Consider the following 21,336-nt stretch of genomic DNA (forward strand, 5'->3'; position numbering starts at 1 on the left):
CCCCAACATGTCAGGTTTTCAGGATGTCCCAGCTTCAGCACAAGTGGCTCAATCAGTCTTCGACTGAGCTTCTGATTGAGCCACCTGTGCTGAATCTGGGATATATTGAAAACCTTACCAGTTGGGGAGACAGGAGTTGTTGGCCCCTGCTCTAAGGCAGCTGTGATTTGGAGATACATTTTTATTTTGCGTGAGGATTTACGGTAGACAGCACTTTACAACGCAGACATTTTAAACTACCCCCAAATAATGTACAGATGTAGCAGATGTTATTGCTGCCCGTAGCACGTTGCAGCGGGAGAAGCGGCCATTATTTTTAATTAGCCAGATGCCAGAAGGGGGTGCACCTAACGCGCCATTGCATGCCTTCTACCTCTGTACTACAAAAATACATTCACCTGACATCAAAGTAAAGCGAAGGCTCCCTACCGTGCAAAGCGTACTATCGCACCATTAAATACCAATGAAGATTAATTTTAAGACTGGAATCACCGATGTTTAGACCTAAAGACTAGAACTTTAAAATCAAGTTCTTTTTAATACACCATGTGCATTTGGAATTTCTTTTTATGTAATGTTGCCAAGTCCCCAAAAATATTAAAACCTTCTGTATTTATTTAGATACTCTTGTCAAGAAAGATCCATCTTCACTATTACACAGTCAAGTAAACACTGGTGAATCACGGTTGCTAAATTATTCTTCAAATGTATCCCTTACAAGTAAAACTAAGCAGGATCGTTTGAAGGAAGAAAGTAAAGGCTCTGATCCTCAGACTTACCATCTTGTGTGTTTTGGCTCAGGATGGTTGCACGAAGCTCCTCTAAGTTAATTCCCAAACACTCACAAATTTCTTCTCGTGTGTATGGCTCAGGGTGTAGAACTTCCTCTACGACAGCCAGCATTTCCTTCAAGTTAACCCCAAGCTTGGCTTGCAGGTCTCCTAATTTCAACAGGTTTTTCCAATCCATACCTCTTGACTTTGCTATAACCTGTAACGATAATAACATTGGGATTGGATATTTCATGTGGCTTGGGCCAATCCAATATTTTTACCCAAGCATGGAAATTTAAAGTACCGTATATCTAAAGCCCCTATTCAATTTGCTGTGGAGCAATGGGACTAAAATCTTATCCTGAAAGGGAAGATGTTTTTACAAGATATTGAATATGGGTCTAAATTTAACGCAAACAAGACCACCATTTTTCTGAAGACCAATTTCATTAATTTCAAACATATGAAAACAAAAAAAAAATTCATTTCCAAATTAAAATCAATAAAAGTAAATACATGATTTGTTTTGTAATATAATCTGATATAATAATGTTATAAATATAATATAATAGATATAGAAAAAAAGAAAAAACCTTTTGTGTTGGCTTCCCCACATACACTGTAAAATGTCCCTTATTCAATGCTTAGTCTTTTATTTATCAAGCTATTCACGTGTGCTGAATACCATTCACATTGGCTTATGTAAGATGCCTTGTAACAAATCTGCAGAATTAATTCACCAGGAATCTTTGAAATCATTCAATAATTTTCCATTTCTTCAGTTACTGTGTCTTTTCTTAGCCTGTGCACTTAGAAACGTAAATACATTTACTGTATCCACTTAAAATACATTTGCTCTAGAAATAATGCATTCAAGATATTCAAAGTTTGGTGGTAACAGAAAAACACATTTCCACAGGTGCTTGCATTTCACTGCAGGCATTTCCTTGGTCCCAATTCAACATATGGGGAGAAGGGAAGCATAACAATGCTTTAACTTGCATTCACTGGTAATAAATGTCTCAATAATCTGGTTTTAATGTCTTGGTTTCTGTGTGCAATAACTGCAAACCTGACATCCATGTTCCATATATCTATATATCTAGATATATCTGGATATAGCAATATACACATATCCTTCTCTCAAATCCTTATCTCGCTGCCTCAAAGTGTCAGGAAGCTAGCAACAGCTGTTCTTGAAGATGTACAGTGGTACTTGTGGTGGTAGGTTTAACCATACTATGAAAGCTGGAACAATATACCTGGCTAAAATGGCAATGGTACTTGGCAACATAGCAAGTAAGAACTCAACCCCCAAATATGGAACACACCGAAAAGCAGTGGGCCCTCATTCTCAGGAGGCTGGATTGTCCCTGGGCATGACAGCGATCAGGAAGAAGACATGAAGGCAGAGGGTGCTTAGAATCCCCGGAGGTTAAACACCAGCTGTCATTCAAACCTAAATCTGGCTACCTACACCTGCCGAACTCTCTCCAGTGAAGGAGCACTGCAAGGCTAGGTCCCCTCAGCCTGCTGCAAAGGGACAAGAACCGCCCCTCAATGGGGCCGGGCACGCTACCTACCTTGGCCGCCACGCGGCCAGATTTTTCTGAAGACAGTAAAACTGTCTTCAGAACTGGCGATGGAGCGTTGGCCACGCCCCCCGGTGATCCAGCCAATGAGGGCAAACCTGCCGGGTAATGTCATGGCCACGCCCCCCGCCACGCGTCCCCCGTCTTTCCCCCTGCAGCTCTGCACAGAACGGGGAACAGAGCTGCACGCGCCGCCCGCCTGGCAGGCGCGCGTGTAGCGCCGACAATGGGGCCGTAGCCCCAGAACTGGAAGATGAACTTGAAAATATTAAATGGGCAGCAGTATGTGAGTGCAGCAGGGAGACACCATAATCACAAAAGCTTTTCATAGCAACACTTGAAGAATTGTTGAAGACATTAGATTGGGAACAAAAAGGAATCAAAATCAGCGGTGAACATTTAAGTCACCCATGATTTGCAGATGACATTGTTATTTTTGCCACAAGTCCAGGAGACCTTCAGCAACAAACTGGAGAAGCAAGTAAGAATGTGTGAATCTCAGCAAGACCAAAGTGGTGTTTAACAGATGTGTCAAGTCTACAAAGATCAAAATAAATGGAATGGAACTAGAAGTGGAAGACTATGTCTACCGTAGCCGGTAAAAAAATAATAGATGGGAACCTTTTGAATGAAATCACTACGAGATAGTAGATGGGATGGAGCGCATTTGTAAGAAACAAGACAATATTTCAACGGAACTTTCCACTGTGCCTCAAGAGGAATAGTTTCGACCAGTGTATTCTGCCCATGCAAATGTATGGATGTGAAACTTGAACTCTAAATACGAAGATAATTAAAAAATGGCAGACAACGCAAAGTAGTATGAAGAGATGTACTGTATGCTAGGTACTACCCGAAGATAGGGAAAAGAATGAATAGGTTCGAAACTAAACAAAAGTCGGTGAAATCATCAAAAGGGTAAAGAAATTAAAATGGCAGTGGGCCGAACATAGCACAAGAAATGATCAGCGTTGGACAAAGATGTGTATATGTGTATATGTTGTCTCACACATTCTTTTAAAACATGTATGAACACAGAAGAAAAGATGTCCCCTTTAGCAACTCTAGCAAGTGTAATAGGGCTAGGAGATACTATGATAATGGGCTAGAGAGTACCCCGATGGGACTCTGTATGCTGTTTTACTATGGGGTAGGCCAGGTTTGGGGACCTGGTCTGATACATATGATGCTGCTAATAAGTGTTATTTATCATTACTGTACGGTGGAGGGTTTTTGCCACTCTTTTTATTCACCATAACTTGTTCGGGTAACTAGTAACTGGTAACTTGTTCACCATAACTTGTTCGGGTAGCCAATTTCACCATTTGTCTACAAAGAGCCATGTCACCTGATTTTAGGGCCATATAACCCGAGGGTCATGTGACCTGCACACTGACTTGGGGACTCTTATTTGTCAACTTTGCTGTTTATTTAAAGAATTTCCATTGAGAGACAATAGAAGCAAATTTCACCAGGTTCTTGAGCTTTTGCGAAAATTTCCCACATCCCTAAACGTACCAGCGTAATGTCTGTGCTCCCAGAGCCAAGAGACAATGATTACACAATAAGGTAGATACAGTAACTCTTTTGTGAGTTATTTGGCTTTACTAATCCCTACTAATGGACATAGGACCACACAAGGACAAATAGCCAATTAAAGAGGTGGGGAAGGAGGAGGTTTTGTTACAGGTGCCAGTTGGAAGAGGATATATATATATATAGACAAAAGACGGGGGAGCAGCCATATGCACCTTCACAATTGCGGGCTTTCATGTGTGATAATTAGAATACTTGACGAATGTCCCAAGAAATGTGCCATAGACTATATCCTACAATCAGCAAAATAATTCCAAACCCAACACATCTAAGCATTCTCCAGCATCAAATTCATCTCGGTGAACACATGCTGCCAACGTTATTAGTGCTTTTACTGCAAACATCTAATCTCCGTGGATGAGCGCAGCAGGCATTATTGGACATACCCATCAGAGCCACATGTGGTAGACAAGTGACTGGCAACTCACACTGTATTTGTTGCTTAAGGATCATATGTTTACATAGTTTTATTGCCATGGTTTTTATTAACTGCATTGAATGTTAATGATTAGTGTTTTAATAATGTCTTGGGAGGACTTATTTTCTTTTTCTCCAACTTCACGTCCCACAACCCCTTTCTTTTACTTTCATGCCGTATTAATTGAGCCGTAATTTTGTTGTGATAAAAGCTGGGCAGATTCACCGATTAGTCATTGCGAATATGTCAGACATGAAAGCTAAGGAAAATCCTGGGACATCAAAGCTATGTTTGTAAAACCCACTTATGAAATTCCTTTTTTTTTTTTTTTTCTTCTTCTTCTTCTTTCTACGGAAACAATAATAAATTGTGGAGGGAGAACGAAACATTTTAAAGAGGAAAGCGATAGAAAATTATCTGAAAGGAATGGTTACAACCAAACAAGGATCCCTTCTGCACATTGAATGGCAATTTGTTCTGAAACGGGTGCTCACTTACCACTATACTGCAGATCTAAACCAAGAAGGAGTTGTAACCCTGAAGTTGCATTATAAGTGGTTTTAGTCCACCAATGTTTTGAGCCAGTAACATGAGACCTTTTTCAGGCTCTACTCTTAGTGGACTTAAAATATTGTGGAATACAATCTTCTAAAATGCAACTTTAGATGTGCTATTCATTTTTGTAAATATCACGCTTTATTCAATTAGTGACACTAGTATTTTATTTCTGCTCCGTGCATTTTAAAGCATCAAGCACTCTAGTTTTGTTTTAACATCTTTTGAACCTATTATGTCTCTCCACAGTCTCACCCCATGGGAGTCCTTTTTTACACACAGTCATGATTCTGTGTTCTCCACTCATGGGAGGATAAAATGGCCGGTGAGCCAATGCAGAATGAAAACCTCACTATGGTGCGTGATGTTCTAGTTCGTAATTAGCCGAGGCGCAGTTAATGTTGGGGTGAAACAGCCACGAGAATGGGGTTCTCCTGGAAGCAAGATTGGGGAGGAAGTATTATTGTTCATCTGTAAAGAGCCAACATATTCCGTAGCACGGTACAGAATTATGTATATGACATAAACATAAACGGTTACATATAGGTGAGGACAAACAAGCACAAACAGATACATAGAGGTAGTGAGGGCCTTGCATCGCGAGAGCTTACACTCTAGAGGGAACGAGGGACAATGTTGAAACAAGAAGGTAAAGTGGCTGCTCATTGTAGGATATGGTGTAGGTCAACTTAGAATATGGCCTGACAGCTGAATCAATTAAGGTTTTTTCTTTTGGGGGGGGGGGTGTAGTTGTTTTGTTTTTTTTAGACTAGGGGCATCAGATTAGGGACATCACTGCTTCAATGTAAAATATCAATGAAGCAAAGCGGTCAGACTTCTTCTTCATGCATCTTATGTTGAAGGTGAGGGAACCTTGTTCTCTCTACTGCAGGCTATGAAAAATAGCACACGCGTGCTTTGTCAAAACAGAGGAACATTTGAGCTTTACTAAGCAGCCCCATAACGTCAGTCCTTTGAGCACCGAATGGATAAATACGATACATGGATTACTGCATATTGTTGTATGAAAAGAGATCATTTATCTCCATTTATACAAAAACATAGCGTAATAAAATGTTTATACTGATCTACCCTCGTATAAATATCTTCAATTATATAATAGTTACATGACTTGGAAACATTGCATGGGTTGAGTTTGGCACTTATATATATATTTTGGTTTCCTGTCTCAGATTGAACAGCACTCTCCTTTCAAACAATGATCTTAAATTGTGTATATACTGTAGCCTGAAACAAATGATACAGAGATCAAAAGAAATGCACCAATTTTAAAGGTGAAACAATATACATGTATGTTAAAATTTACATTAAAGTAATACACGCTTCGTCTATGCTTTCATACAAACAGTTTGCAACTGCAAACTGCAGTGCCACTTACTTGGAAAATCAAAGGCATCCCAACAGTGAATGAAAGATACTTGGTCAAGTTATGGGGTTTATCACTGGTCATCCTAATAAAAGATGTCTTAGTGCGTGGATCCTATTGGCCATTTTGCTGAGTAGAGTTTTGACTTCTCGGTAAACCCTTCAGAACTACATTCTGCTGTTTTTCGATCTTCAACCACAGACGGACATGGCGAGAATGCCTTGGCATGGTCTCACCGACTTACTGCTTTGATAGGTGGAACTTCTGCCTTGTTTAACACGACTTATGTACATCAAAATGAAGCATTACATCCAACGATACAATACCTTCGTGGCCAGCCGGCATTCCATGACCCTTATATTGAAATGAGATGTGGCAGCTTTATTCATTTCAACACAACTGTTCGCAATCACAAAAACCGCTCCAGTTGGAAGCTTCACATCAGTTGCCCTCAAAGGACTGAACTCTATAAGCTTGGCCTGTTGAAACAATAAGAACATCCATATTAACCACTTGTCTTCTGAGCAAAATTTTGCATAGCTGCATCAGTGAGGATGGACTACAATGCACATTTACTAGATGATGCTACAATATAAGACATCATGCAGTGCTGGAATACACCTTATGGCAGGTTTTTATAGAGTAGAACCGCTTAGTCGATATGGCCCTATATCGTGGGTAATGGTCTTCAACAAAGTACGTGGAGGAACCTATTCTCGCCTTAGGAGGCCAATACTCATCTACTGCTCTAAGAAGATCATTTAAAACTCAGTAGATTACATAATAACAAACCTATTACCGGGATAACACCCCTGTGGTGGCTGTATTAATGTATTTAAGGTATAGGAGCTCTGGGATTTCAAATAACTACATGAATGCCATATTTTATTACAAACTTGCATAGTTGGCATGATAGTCATAGAGCAATTGTGGTGCCCTGAAGCGTCAGTTTTCTATTGTTACCTGGTGAAATATTGTGTAATAAAGGTACACTGGGATACCCCCCGATGGAAACTAAACACGCGTGCCAACAAGTTCTGTCGCATTCCTGTCATTACAGTCCAAATCTGAAACTGCAGTTGTGTTGTTAATAGCTAATATAAAATGGAATTTGTATATTACATGTTTCTGCGAATGGAAAGTCGGTCAAATGCAGGAAAGTCATTTTTTACATTTATTTCAATACTCATTTGTTGTTACTATTATACTATGCCAGGACACTGGTAAAAATGTTCTTTAATATAAAGGGGGGGAGGGGGAAGCAACACCTGCCCACTCACAGAGAATAATCAAAAGAATATGCAAAAGAAGTCAATAGAAGGTGTAGAAAACCCAAGCCCGCTGATCAGACGGCAAAAAGACAATATAACACAAAAACAGAGCTGCATGCCAGGGTTACTTGCAGAAAGACGGTTGGATTGGTCATCCATCTTCCAATGTTTTGGTCCCAGGGTGGAACTTGATCAAGTTCCACATTGGGACCGAAACATTGGAAGACGGATAAACCAACCAACCGTCTTTCTGCAAGAGACGCTGGTATGCAGCTCTGTTTTTGTGGTAAAGTAGTGCTTTAATAAATACAATATACTGTGTGTGTGTATATATATATATATATACAGATATATATATATATATATATATATATATATATATATATATATATATATATATATATATATATAGTTTTGAAGCAAAAGGTGGCAATGTGTGCTCATTTGCATGTCATGTCCCAGAATCCCTTGCTGAAGTGGAAGCACTGTGTGCTGGGTGATAATGGTGAAAGGCAGGGTTGCAGCCCTGCAAATGAACATACAGTAATATTTCCATTTGCTATATATATATATATATATATATATATATATATATTATATATATATATATATATACACAGCTCAACCCCCTTATAACGCTGTGCTTGGGGTCCAAAGAATCACATCGCGCTATAAGCGGATCGCGTTAGAAATAATGTACAATTGTATGCATTGTACAATAAAGTATTTAAGATTCCAATAATCGTGTTGTAAAGTATTCATAAGTACAAAAATTGGGAGCCGCGCTTGCATCGCGCTATAAGCGGATTCGCGTTGTAACGGATCGCGTTATAATGGAGTTGAGCTATATATATATATATATATATATATATATATATATATATATATATATATATATATATATATATATCTGTAAACAGGACGATATACAGCTGGTGCTTTTTATTTACGTTGAAGACAATGCCAGAATGTATTTGACAAGTCCCAGTGATAAATATAATAAGGGTCTTGTCAAGGGAGAAGGGATTTGGCCCGGGATTAAAGGGGTTACACCCCATTTGGCCACCCCCTACTCTCACCTGGGAAGCACGGGGTTAACTGGACTGTGGTCCAGTAATGTGTTTTTTACCTTGCTGCAACATGAAAATATGTGTTCCCCTGTTACAATGTATTATCACCATGTAAGTGTCTGCACCACACACACACTGGGGCTTAAGGGGTTAATGAGCTACAGTTCGAGGAAAATACAAATATGTGTGGTGTCTTTTCAGAAATATGTGGGCTTCAAAAGGCTTGATTGAAGTTGGGTGTGAAAAGTACAGAGGGTGTTTAGTGTACAGTATGTTAATACCTAATTGGCAGACCAAGGGTATATTGCTGGTAGAGACAGCTAGGACCCAGGTCTGGAGCATTGGGTGTGAAATATAGCACCTGTGACAAATGTTCTCTACACACGAGGCCCAGCTTAAAAGGATTTCTTGACAAGGGGTTATGGGGGCCAGTGGTGCGGTTACACAAGGAGATATCAGAATGAGTGACCTTATTAAATATAAGAATATTATGAGATGTCCTCGGCTGAACGTGCTAAAAGCTACATATGTGTTAATTCGTGGGACCGATTTGCACATAATGATTACAGACACATGATGTCTAGCAGATACTAAGAGACAGATATTAATATCTCTCTTAATTTTAATATTACACGGTAATATTTAGTCTTATTGGGAGCGTCATGCGTGGCTGAATGTATTAATATGTCTCACGTGCCAGTAAGTACTACTGAACTGAAGTTATGAAGTTATTTAGATAGGAAAAGCAGTTTTTAAACATCCTTGGGTGGGAGGAGTTTTACTCTGGGGAAGACTGTCACCCTCACCACAGATTTATGAGAGGGGCTGGGTTTAGGTTGTGTTCAATGGGAAATAATTGCATATAAACGAGGCTCAGCCTATATTCTGGTTCTTCATGTATTTTCGTGATGTCTACATCTGAACCTGAATTATGGAAGAAATGGCCCATCCTGTATCCTGATGGCTTTCTTGTTCAAACCTTTAAGTAAGTGTCTATATTTTGTTTGTTATTTGTATATCTTGTGTGTTCACCTTTTTCAAGGAATAAATTATATTTTAACATATCTAGTCGTGTTCAGTTCAACCCAGGTATTTTGGTGTAAATGATATCTTGTCATAAGTTACCGTGACAGGTCTATTGAAACCATGTAGTCATTCTAATTCTTCATGAGTATCCCCTACAATATTAAAGAGGTCTGAAGGCAGTTCATATCTTTGTTTTCACTGGGGCCACTGTCCTAAAAAATATCAGCACTCCTACTTTAACTGGAGGCCAAGTCCGTTTTTGTTCTGCTTGTCTAACAAATACAACCCTTTCACACATGATGATGAATCTTCCTGCCAAGTATCAAAACAATATGCTTTTTTTTATACTATCATAGTTTGCCTTGTCTAAAAACAATTCTGCTTATAAGATCATTAGATGTGGTGAGAGGCTGAAACCTCAAGGGACAGTCTATTTCTTAACATGATATAGTGTCAAATAAAAAACACAAATGAATATGCGCTATCACCATTCTCGAAAAATAGAGAAAATAAAGGGTCGGTTTAGCTTCTTATTGACACTAAAAGCAAAATGAAAAATAAGCATGGTGGTACATTAGTGGTTAAGGTTTGAGACCTAATGTCTCTGTCAACTAGTTGAATGAAAGCTGTTAAGGGCAGAACATACAGCCGAGCTCATACACTCCGCTTGCAGTAGCACACGCGGGCGTTGCCATTACATCGCGGAGCTGGTTTGCCTTGATTGGCCGAACCGCTCACGAGACGCGACCGTGACACGGCTTCCGCTTGTATAGACAAATTTCTTGTCTTTTTAAAAACGCGGTTGCTCTGTCGTGCGCGCGCACTAGGAGCGGCCTCAAGGGACCCTGCACTTTGTGCTTGGCTCGTGCGCGCAAACGCCAAAACACACAGTATGATCTCGGCTAACTTGTGCCTGTACAGCATATTATGGACCTTTTTTCTATATAGACCAAAGCGGCCGTTCGAGGCAGAGAATTCCAATTGAAGTCGACAGACATTTTCAGCCAAACACAGCCTGAACAGACCCTTCAAACTAAATAGTAATACATGCGGACAACGGTTATCCAACGGAATCCGTTCTGGAAGTAGCGTTGGATAGTGAAACCGTTGTAAAGTGAGTCCCATGTTAATCAGTGGCGGTGAGCGTTGGATAACGCATTCAGGCGTCGGATAACGCATTCCTGTGTCGGATAATGCATTCCGGCATCGAAAAACAGCCCACAGGTTTGCATTGTAAAGCGTTGGATATGCCATTTGTTGTAACGTGAAACGTTGGATAGCGAGGACAACCTGTACCCCCTAATAGTACAATATGAAAATGACCTAATATTATCATCTTTATTTCACAATATATGATTTCACTGACTATATTGTTCTCAAGGTTAAAGGGCGTAAAAGTGCTGGGTATTTATTGTCTATAAAACAAAAAGATGAAAGGACTGTTGTGTCATAACAGGTCTTTAACTATAAATGAACTTCCAGAAAAGTTTTGGGCCACCAACAGGTCAGGTTTTAAGGATATCCCAGCTTCAGCACAGGTGGCTCAGTCAACGAAGCAGGGATATTCTTAAAACCTGACCTGTTGGTGGCCCTTGAGGACTGGAGTTGGGCACCCCTGTTTTGGGCAAACACAATGGACACACCAGCTGCGTATCCGCTTTCTGAGATACTTACAGTTCCCTCTTCTGCGAGAAATGAGATCGATTGGTCCATTCCGCCTCCTTCGGTGCCAATATAATGTTCGCACCTCGCACAGGTTTCAGCGAGTTCCACCTGCAAATTCCAACCAAGCTTAGTAAGAAATACATTACACACGGATACTTTCTTTCCACCGCTATAAAATCGGTTAGTGGAAGACACGGAGGGGTCAGATTTACTAAGCGTGGCTTATCTGTGAGGCACCATTATCCCGACTTCAATGGACCTTAAAGTGCCTTACGGCTTAGCACGGCTTAGTAAATATGGGCCTAAACCTTTCATGTCATCCTTGAAAACAATGCTACACTATAGCACACAGATTTGTATGGAATATGCTGTGAATCTGCCCCTTACTCAAATGAAAGGAACTTAAATCTGCTGGTGCGAGGGGAATACGACTTCACAGCATACAGTACTTCTAGTTCGTGTAAGGAGAAGCTCTTCGAGTCTGAAGCAAAGTATCTAAATCGTTACAATGTAACCTTAACTCAACCAAGTGGCAAAGTTCACAAGGTGAGAACATGGGGAATAAGAAGTTAAAACACATTAGAGCAATTATGGGTCACTTACTCAATTGCCCTCTAGGGCATATGAGCAATTTGTCAGGAACCCCCACAGTTTCACTCCTGCATTACGCCACTCTCAATAAGGAGAGTGTGCTGCAAAGGACGTTTGGTCCGGAACCTCCACCCACAACACACTGTGGCTTGTGCCCGGTTTCCAAGTATCCGACTGAGGTGCACAAAGTAGCTATAATAAAGCAAGTGGCTGACATCAAATGAACAATTGTGTTGGCTTTTGCCAAAAGAAAATACTCACATCTTCCTTGGATCCTAAATCTGTTATGCAAACTCAATAATATTTTGCTTGACACAGCATGTTAACCGTGCAGACATTAATTCATTACAATAATTACCCTTCAGGGTAATAGCTCCGGCTGATTTAAGCTGGAGACCAAGTAATATCCTACGTGTCTGTTTTTTTTTTTTTTTTTATAAATCAGTTCTGTACTATTAGAAAATACTTGTTGCATTAAAAAAACATATGGGGAATTACAGTTTTTATGTATTAAAATGTAACAAGCATGTTTTGTTTCTACAGCAACCATTTACAAAGTCACTTCCCCTTCCTCTTCTGAAACAGGCTCTGGCACACCCCTTTTTGAGCCCTGCCCTGTCTCTAGCAGTGCACCAATTGTATCTAGTAACTGCCTGGTTACATGATCTTCCCCACAGAACTTTGCATCTTTGGTCCTCCTCTGCTGCACTGACAACCATTTAGTGAACCCCCCGAGATGAATTTTCGACCATTGATCACAGGAGAACGGATCGATCGGCAACTTACCTAATTACTTCACTTTAAATAATAATAAAAAAAAAACGGTAGCTTGGACTGCTGCTTTAAAGTACTGGGGGTCAGATTACGGACGATGGAATGAAACCTCACTGAAAGCAATAAGATTTTTTTTTTCTAGAATAAAACTGTTGTGATATCTTTTAATTTTCTTCCAGCAGTATTGCCTTGGTTTTTCAACTGACTTTGATAACGGATCCATTTTGTAACCCGCATTCAGCACACATTTCTGTATTTTTGCATTATTGATCTCTACTGCAGCATGTCCATTTTCACACGAGTGAGGGCAACACCAAAAGACGGACTGCTCCTTTAATTATACAGGCATACCCCGCATTAACGTACGCAATGGGACCGGAGCATGTATGTAAAGCGAAAATGTACTTAAAGTGAAACACTACCTATTCCCCACTTATCGATGCATGAACTGTACTGCAATCGTCATATACGTGCATAACTGATGTAAATAACGCATTTGTAACAGGCTCTATAGTCTCCCCGCTTGCGCACAGCTTCGGTACAGGTAGGGAGCCGGTATTGCTGTTCAGGATGTGCTGACAGGCGCATGAGCGAGCTGCCGTTTGCCTATTGGGCGATATGTCCTTACTCGCGAGTGTACTTAAAGTGAGTGTCCTTAAACAGGGGTATGCCTGTATATCACTGAAACATATGCACACAGACAAAACACGTTGTTTCCCATAGCATTTATGTAAACAATCTGAGTGCACAGATGCTCCATTCCTCCTAATACTACATATCATGATTACAACAGTTTAAAGCTGCAGACCAAGCAATATCCTACATGTGTAATTTAAAAAAAAAAAAATCAGTTCTGTACTATGAGAAAATACTTGTAGCATTAAAAAAAACAACAACTCTGAATGACATTTTTCATGTATTATAATGTAACAAGCATTTTTTTGTTTCTATAGCCACCATTTACAAAGTCACATGCCCTTCCACTTTGCATCTTTGGGCCTCTTCTGCTGCACTGGCAGCCATTTAGTGAACCCCTGAGCCGAATCTTCGCCGATCGATTACAGGAGAACGGATCGATCGGCAACTTAGCTAATTACTTGTCATTGTGTAGTTTGTCGTGATGCAGATATTAAAAAGGGAAGGAAAAAAACGGCAGCTTGGACTTCTTCTTTAAACAACATTAAAGAACAAGAACAAAACAACAAGGACGGAGTGGAAAGAAATATAACCAGACCAAAAAGCTGCTCAAGGTCAACGCTGACCGGTACAAACCAAATACATTTTGGTGGTGCTACAACCCAAAAACCCCAAACGAAAAAGGGGAAGAAAGAAACCAGCACACAAGCTATAATTTAGCAAGGTCAGTGCACAATGGACCTGTGTTTGATCGGTGGACAAATGAAAGTAATATTGATGTAACATTGAAGGTTGTCACACTGTACAATTAGATCATGTATTTTGATCTTTCTGTCCTTTGACTACGGATTTAGTCATCATTGTATTCTGATCCATGTATGTTATTGGATATTATCAAGACTAGAGGTTATACATTTATTAACTTGGGAACTAGCCAGTACCATGTATATGGATTTTATAGTTGGGGTTAGGTTATGTGTGTTCAGTACATTTGATTTTATTTTATATTTGAGCCTATATTTCTGTGTATGATTGCTTTTGAGGTAGAAGGTGTGTTTGAGTGCTGTTTATTAACCCTATAAGCTTCATCCCTCCTCCTTTTTAGGAGAAGGGGCACCCAGTATACTGTATGTTCATCGGATCCAGCTTGACAACATTGTTGCATATTGTAGAGTGCATCATTTATTTTAATCGGACAGAAAATATAGATTTTATTCCCCAGCAGTGAAACAGTCTAAGGTAGGAAATACTGCTTTATTTAGTCATAATAAAGTTTTTTTTAAAATGTAAGAATACAAAATAATAATAAATATACTGGTATGTTATAGTAAGGAATACAAATTGCTGAACCCCAGACTAATGGAGTGGAAATCAATTCAACAGTCTAAACTGCAAAACCCCAATATTTGTAAGGCTTTAATATATTTATCTGCATGGTATTACACATAGACACAACTTAATTGATTAAGAAGCTACTTACAGGTTAAACTAGCAAAATGGGGTAACATACTGTAGCCCAAAACATTCTATACAGGCATACCCCGCTTTAAGTACACTCACTTTAAGTACACTCGCGAGTAAGTACATATCGCTCAATAGGCAAATGCCAGCGCACGCATGCGCCTGTCAGCACGTCCTGAACAGGAATACCGGCTCCCTACCTGTACCGAAGCTGTGCGCAAGCGAGGAGACTATAGAGCCTGTTACACATGTGTTATTTACATCAGTTATGCACGTATATGACGATTGCAGTACAGTACATGCATCGATAAGTGGTAAAAAGCTAGTGCTTCACTTTAAGTACATTTTCGCTTTACATACATGCTCCGGTCCCATTCCGTACGTTAATGCGGGGTATGCCTGTAATCCCTTTGTCTCCTGTTTACTAACTCATTGTAAGGTGGGAGTTCAGTAATATAGGATAAATGACGACATTCATAAAGCCTTCCATATAGTAAATATGTTTTGGAGACTTACAAATAGATGCTGTAATTGGAAATCTAAAAAAAACATCTTACAAGTGACCTTACTTTCATGTGCTAGGCAGTGTGTATTCCCGAGAGTGATCTGTAATCAGTCATCTCTGAGCTGCAGAGATACATCCCATGTGCCTCTCAGGGACAACCTTTGATCGTAAAGATATTTACAGAAAACATCTCTGTTTTTTTGTTTTCCAAAAAAAAAAAGTACAGCTCTTCCTAATGAGCCATGAATATATTCTCCAGGTTCGCAGAAAACGAAAAGAGGGACAAAACCCCCACTCATAGTGCGTGTGAAGGACTATGGATCCCACCACAGCGTTACTCCAAGCAAATAGACACATTTCTGAAGCTGGGTGTCATACCATAATCAATCAGCTGTGTTTTTAATAACACAACTATATAAAAGGGGCAGTACTATGTATTGGGGGCGGGGGGAGGTGGAATTAGACTTGTCACCAATGCAAAGGTTTGTCCTGCCCAGTATGCATATAAACCTTAAACTTTCATAAAAGATGAATATGGTGTGGAAAAGGCCACAGCTTTCTTTAATTAAAATTCAACACTCAAGTATTTAAAACATGGCCAACCTTAGCCTTCCAGCCATAAGGAAGAACTAATTATTTAACATACCAACTCCGTTTCCCAGCCGAGAGCATAACCTTTCAAAACCACATCAATAATATTAACCGCCATGTCAAACAAATGAATTAATTCTCTTGCCAAGGCCTCTACCACCATCCTCTAAGTCTACTGTATACTGTATGTCTAATGGAGAAACTAACTAACCAAAGTAAAATGTCGCCCCACTTTTAAACCCCTGCGACCTAACCATACCACATATCATCTGTCCTATAGGCCCAGATGCGGGCCATATGGGCGAATCAGTGCTCTTTAACCCGTCCAATGGATACAAAAATGTCCTATGATCCAGTTGACTTTCTTACTCACACATAAAAGCCATGAACAAGGATGTGAACTGTATTCCGCTTTATTATGTGAACTTATTTTTACAGCTAAACTGGAGTTATTTTTTTAAAAATTCATACCCCAACTGCCACGTTCCCCTTTTTACACCCTACACTTACTACCGTGGAACAACTTCCCACTCCCCAGACCCTGTAAAAGCTATACTGCATGTCAGGGTCTGGGTGTGGGTAACACCAATTTTAGCTATGTCCTAACTAAGGTAACATCAAGTTTCAGTTTTATTGGACCTTTGGGGATATGTGCTGTTAGGGGGAATGCCTCCTTCGCACATAATTATCAGTAGTGGCCGTTATAGTTAACGCAAGGCTATTTCTGGACAAAAGCATGACTTAAAGCTGCAGACCGAGCAATATCATACGTGTGTGTATTTTTTAATAAATCATGAGAAAATACTTTTAGCATTATTTTTTTTAAACAACTCTGAATGGCATTTTAATGTATTTTAATATAACAAGCATTTTTTGTTTCTCTAGCAGCCATTTAGAAAGTCACATCCCCATCCTCTTCTGAAACAGGCTCTGGCACACCTCTTTTTGAGCCCTGTCCTCTCTCTAGCAGTGCACCAATTGTATCTGGTGACTGCCTGGTCACATGATCTTCCCCACAGAACTTTGGATCTTTGGTCCTCTCCTTCTGCACCATTTAGCGAACCCCCCGAGCCGAATCTTCGCCAATCGATCACAGGAGAACGGAGGATCGATTGGCAACTTAGCGAATTACTTATCATTGTGTGGATTGTACTGATGCACATATTAAAGGAACAAAAAATAAAACTGTAACAAAAACGGCAGCTTGGACTGCCGCTCTAACGTTACGTTATTGGTCTTTGAAGATACATGTGTTAAAGAAGCAATCCACGCATGCAGATTTTTTTTTAAAACATTTTTTTGAACATAGGATTGAAGCAGGGGGTCTCCGGAGCTGAACCCCATTGATTTCAGCTCCGGGGACCCCTATTTCCGGAGATGGAGACCTCCGTAGAGGGTGGTGGTGGCCACTTTGCTCGGCTAGCAGGGTTCATGTAATGGCGGAGTTTCAAAGCGCCGGCACCCTGCTGACCAATAGGAAGCCGTGACATCATCAGGTTGGGCTTCCTGTTGACCCGCGTGATGCAGAAGCTTTCGACTTTAAACCCCAGCTAGCCCAGCCAGAGCGGCTACTAGCACCCCCTACGGTCTGTATATCCGGAAGCAGGGGGTCCCCAGAGCTGAAATGAATAGAGTTCAGCCCCAGAGACCCCCTGCTTCATTCCTATGTATAAAAATAATCGCCCCTTGAATTGCTCCTTTAAGGCAGCGGTGCGCAAACTGTGGGGCGCGACCCCCAGGGGGGGCGCAAGACTACCGACGGGGGGCGCGGGGTTTACAGAGGCCCCGCGCGCTTCCCGAAGGCACTTAAATTAAGTGCCGGGGGAGCTGCAGGGCCTCTGCAAACCTAACTTACCGTGGCTCCGGCGGCTTCCTCCTGCGTCACCATGGCAACGCGGCGTCAAAATGACGCTGCGAGGTCATGTGACGTCACGTTGCTATGGCAACGTGACGTCATTACGCCGGAGCGCGGGTAAGTTGGGGTTGGGGGGGGGGGCGCGGGAGTGAGGGGACAGCCGGCAGGGGGGCGCAGGGAAAAAAGTTTGCGCCCCCCTGCTTTAAGGCATACTGTGATGGTAACTTAACGTCACGTTAAATTACTTAACGGGGCTTGGTGGATCCGGCACTGAGTTGGTTAATGTTGGCTAGAAGGCATGCCCATGCGTCCTAGCTTATTTCTAGCTTGCATAAGTAGAAGCCTTTGCATGATTGCAACTCCTGCAGAGTAAAAAACAATTAACGATGAGTAAACACATAAATATTTATAAATAAAAGCTAAACAAATCAGCTGTGTTTCAAAGAAATCAAAGGCGGATGTCAATTTAGCAAGAGGGTAGTGGGCTGGAAGACTGCACATTTCATTACACTGAAACATAATACAGAGTACAGACAAATTAAGAGTGACAGCGAGCAAAATAATATGAACCTGGGTAGAAAGGGCAGGCATAAAGTTACACTGGTTGCTATTTTGTTTTAGACTCTGTACACCACATTGTATAAATAAAACCAGGTCTTTTTAAACCGATGCTTACATTGGTACAGGGGACGGCTAACTCCAGTCCTCAGGGGCCACCAACAGGTCAGGTTTTAAGGGTATCCCTGGCTCAGTTGTTGACTGTGCCACTGATTGAGCCACCTGCGCTGAAGCAGGGATATCCTAAAAACCTGACCTGTTGGTGGCTCTTAAGCACAGGAGTTGGCAACCCCTGCATTAGTACTTTGTTAGTTCATTGAATATTGGAAACAAAATATAGGTTATATGCACAGACATCACACATATATATCAAATTGATAGATACTGTAGCTATATAGACAAGGTGTGCGCAAACTTTTAAGTTTGCGCCCCCCTTATCTCCACTCCCCCATGCATACGCCCCCCCTCCTTACCTAATCTCGGGCTCCATGCGTCATATGATGTCACGTGACGCGTTGCCATTTGACGCCGGGTTGTCATGGCGACGCTTCAGGGAAGAGCCGGCTGAGAGCAGGTAAGTGAAGTTGCAGAGGCCTCGCTCCTCCCCCGGCATTTAATTTACATGCCTGGGCGAAAAGCGCGGGGGCTCTGCAACCGCGCCTTCCCCCTTAGAAAATCCCACAACCCCCCTGGGGGCGCGCCCCCTAGTTTGCGCACCACCGATGTAGACTATGGGGTGTCTTTTATATCTGCCAAAGCAGCCGATTGAGCCGTTTCACTGGTGATGTCAACAGAAAATTTCAGACAAAAACGGCTCAATATAAAACAAGACTTTATGCATTATGCAATATAAATAGTCATGTGTATGTGTGTGTGTGTATATATATATATACACATACACACACATGCCTGGGGAGATGTGCCGACAGCAGGGGGGGGGGAGGGGGGATGGTGGGCGGGGACATGTATTCAATATTACATTTCCCGGGCCGAAGCCGGGCACAAAAGCTAGTACTAGCAATAGAAACGATACCCGAACAAAAAAATGTTTTACACGCTAGCAATATCTTAAAAAAAAAAAAACACAAATGCTCACACATTATATTCCTTTTACAGTTTTTAAGCCATTTAATTGTGTTTTTTTTTTAAGTCTATTCAACTTCATAGCTCTAGTTGTTTTATTTTGTTAAGGTAGAACTAAGAATGAGGGATTTGTGGTTTCATTTGACTGTAGCATTATGTGGCACAAATGTCTCGTGATTGGAAATGCAATGCATGCTTTTGCGTGTAAGCAAAGGCTAACTAACCATAGCAGAGGTTTGCAGTGTCAGACATTCCCGTGGTTGGTAAATGTAGCATTCTCTGTGATTAAAGAGGCTCTTCACTCCCTGTAATTACTTTGAAGGCCCAGCTTTCCCGGCTATGCCAGGCTGGGCTGTGCATGCTGCTTAACTTTCACAGTGCCGTAATGACGTACCTGAAACAGCATGGGCCCTGGAATGCCAAAGGCCCCTATGACATACTGTACCAGGTACGTCATAAGCATTTGCTTGTTTTCCAAGGGGTGATTGGGCTGGAGCCCCCTCCACTCCAGTTTCCGGCATCCGGGGACCTGATCGTGTCATGTGATCCCTCATGGAGCAATCACGACCCGCAAGTCGCATCAGGATCAGCAGTGCTCTAAGGTCCATGCAGCAAACTAACACTTTTAAGGATGACCCTGATAAGGGAGGGAGCTGACTATGCCATTAATACTACTTCACAGTGCTGGAGAAGAGTTCAGCTTTATTCAAACAGAAAGCCTTCTCCAGCACGTGGTCGCAGCTTCACAGCAATACTGTAAAAGGTCTCGGTGTGCACGCGATCACATGACGATATCAGTGTCAATTATGTATGATGTTGGTGGGGCAGGAAGAAGCTTTGTTAACCTGCACATTATTGATATCCGAGACAGATGAGCTCACTGTGTTCTTTTATCCAAATAATTGTATTTCATGGAGTTGACCTCGCCCATATTTTCCACCTGTCAAACTTAGATCCCTCCAGACCTATATATCTACTACAAGGTAATGGTATATAGTGAAATTAGGGGCAAAAAAAACTTAGTGAGTGATCTTAACTAAATAGAGAAGATAAATGAATATATATCACAAAATGTGCATACAATACTCGTGCATTGTGTAGCACAAACAAATAAATTAAATAAATTGTAAACCCCCTGCTCAAACCCTCTGGTGGGATTATATATCTACTGCACCAAACTAAATATAACCTGGCACTTAACAACTTTGTTGTACCCAATACGAGCAATAATCCATTTAAAGATTATGACCGTTCATTAGAACTTCTGACATGCCATACACAAAGTGCAGATCTAACCTATGTAAACTGCATATTAAAAAGAAGTTGAATGATCGTTTCCATCTGCTTCCGGTTTGCATGCTAAGTCCCAATTAGCCCACTCTCACATATGTTTCGTAAGCTAATGGCACTTCTTTTCATCCAAAAGAAGGGACGTAACGGGCCATAAATTATCCCGATGTTAACATAACCACAGAAACGACGACCTGATGTTATCACCCCTGTATCTTACCAACACTGGAAGTTTCCAGTCTGATTCATACGAGATTATAGGATTTGATTGCCACACATAGAACTCCAAAGTACTTTGCTTCTACTTGATTTGGAAAGAGCACAGCTAAACTTAACAACTGGTTACTAGCCATGGAATTTCTGCTGAGGTGGGAATGGTGCCTACAAATGTAGTAATACTTTATATAGGCAGTAAAGAGCAAAGAACAGACCGTTTGTGAGTCTAATAATAGATAAGGACCATTACATTTAATTATTTTTCCCAGATAATATTAATGCCTTTTTTGTTGTTGAAGGGTTGTGCAATATATTGAAATTAAAGTTGTTGTACACCTAATAAAAAAGGGGTTATCTTGACCCCTTGCAGACGCACTTGCCAGAAAACCCTCCTTCTCTCTGTAAGTTCTCACCACTTACCAC

At 41.0% G+C, this 21,336-nt stretch overlaps 1 protein-coding gene across 1 annotated transcript in view; it reads right to left on the bottom strand.

The window, feature by feature from the left end:
* The window catches only part of GALK2 (galactokinase 2), a 98,568-nt gene that overhangs the window by 18,448 nt on the left and 58,784 nt on the right, over positions 1-21,336 (bottom strand). The window contains exons 6-8 of the mRNA XM_075575638.1: positions 11,363-11,461; positions 6,648-6,800; positions 780-990 (exon numbers count right to left, since the gene is read on the bottom strand). Of these exons, the coding sequence (XP_075431753.1) occupies positions 780-990; positions 6,648-6,800; positions 11,363-11,461 (463 nt within the window). The remainder of the gene's footprint in view (positions 1-779; positions 991-6,647; positions 6,801-11,362; positions 11,462-21,336) is intronic.

Source organism: Ascaphus truei, chromosome 18 (assembly GCF_040206685.1).
Source record: "Ascaphus truei isolate aAscTru1 chromosome 18, aAscTru1.hap1, whole genome shotgun sequence".
Lineage (NCBI taxonomy): Eukaryota > Metazoa > Chordata > Amphibia > Anura > Ascaphidae > Ascaphus > Ascaphus truei.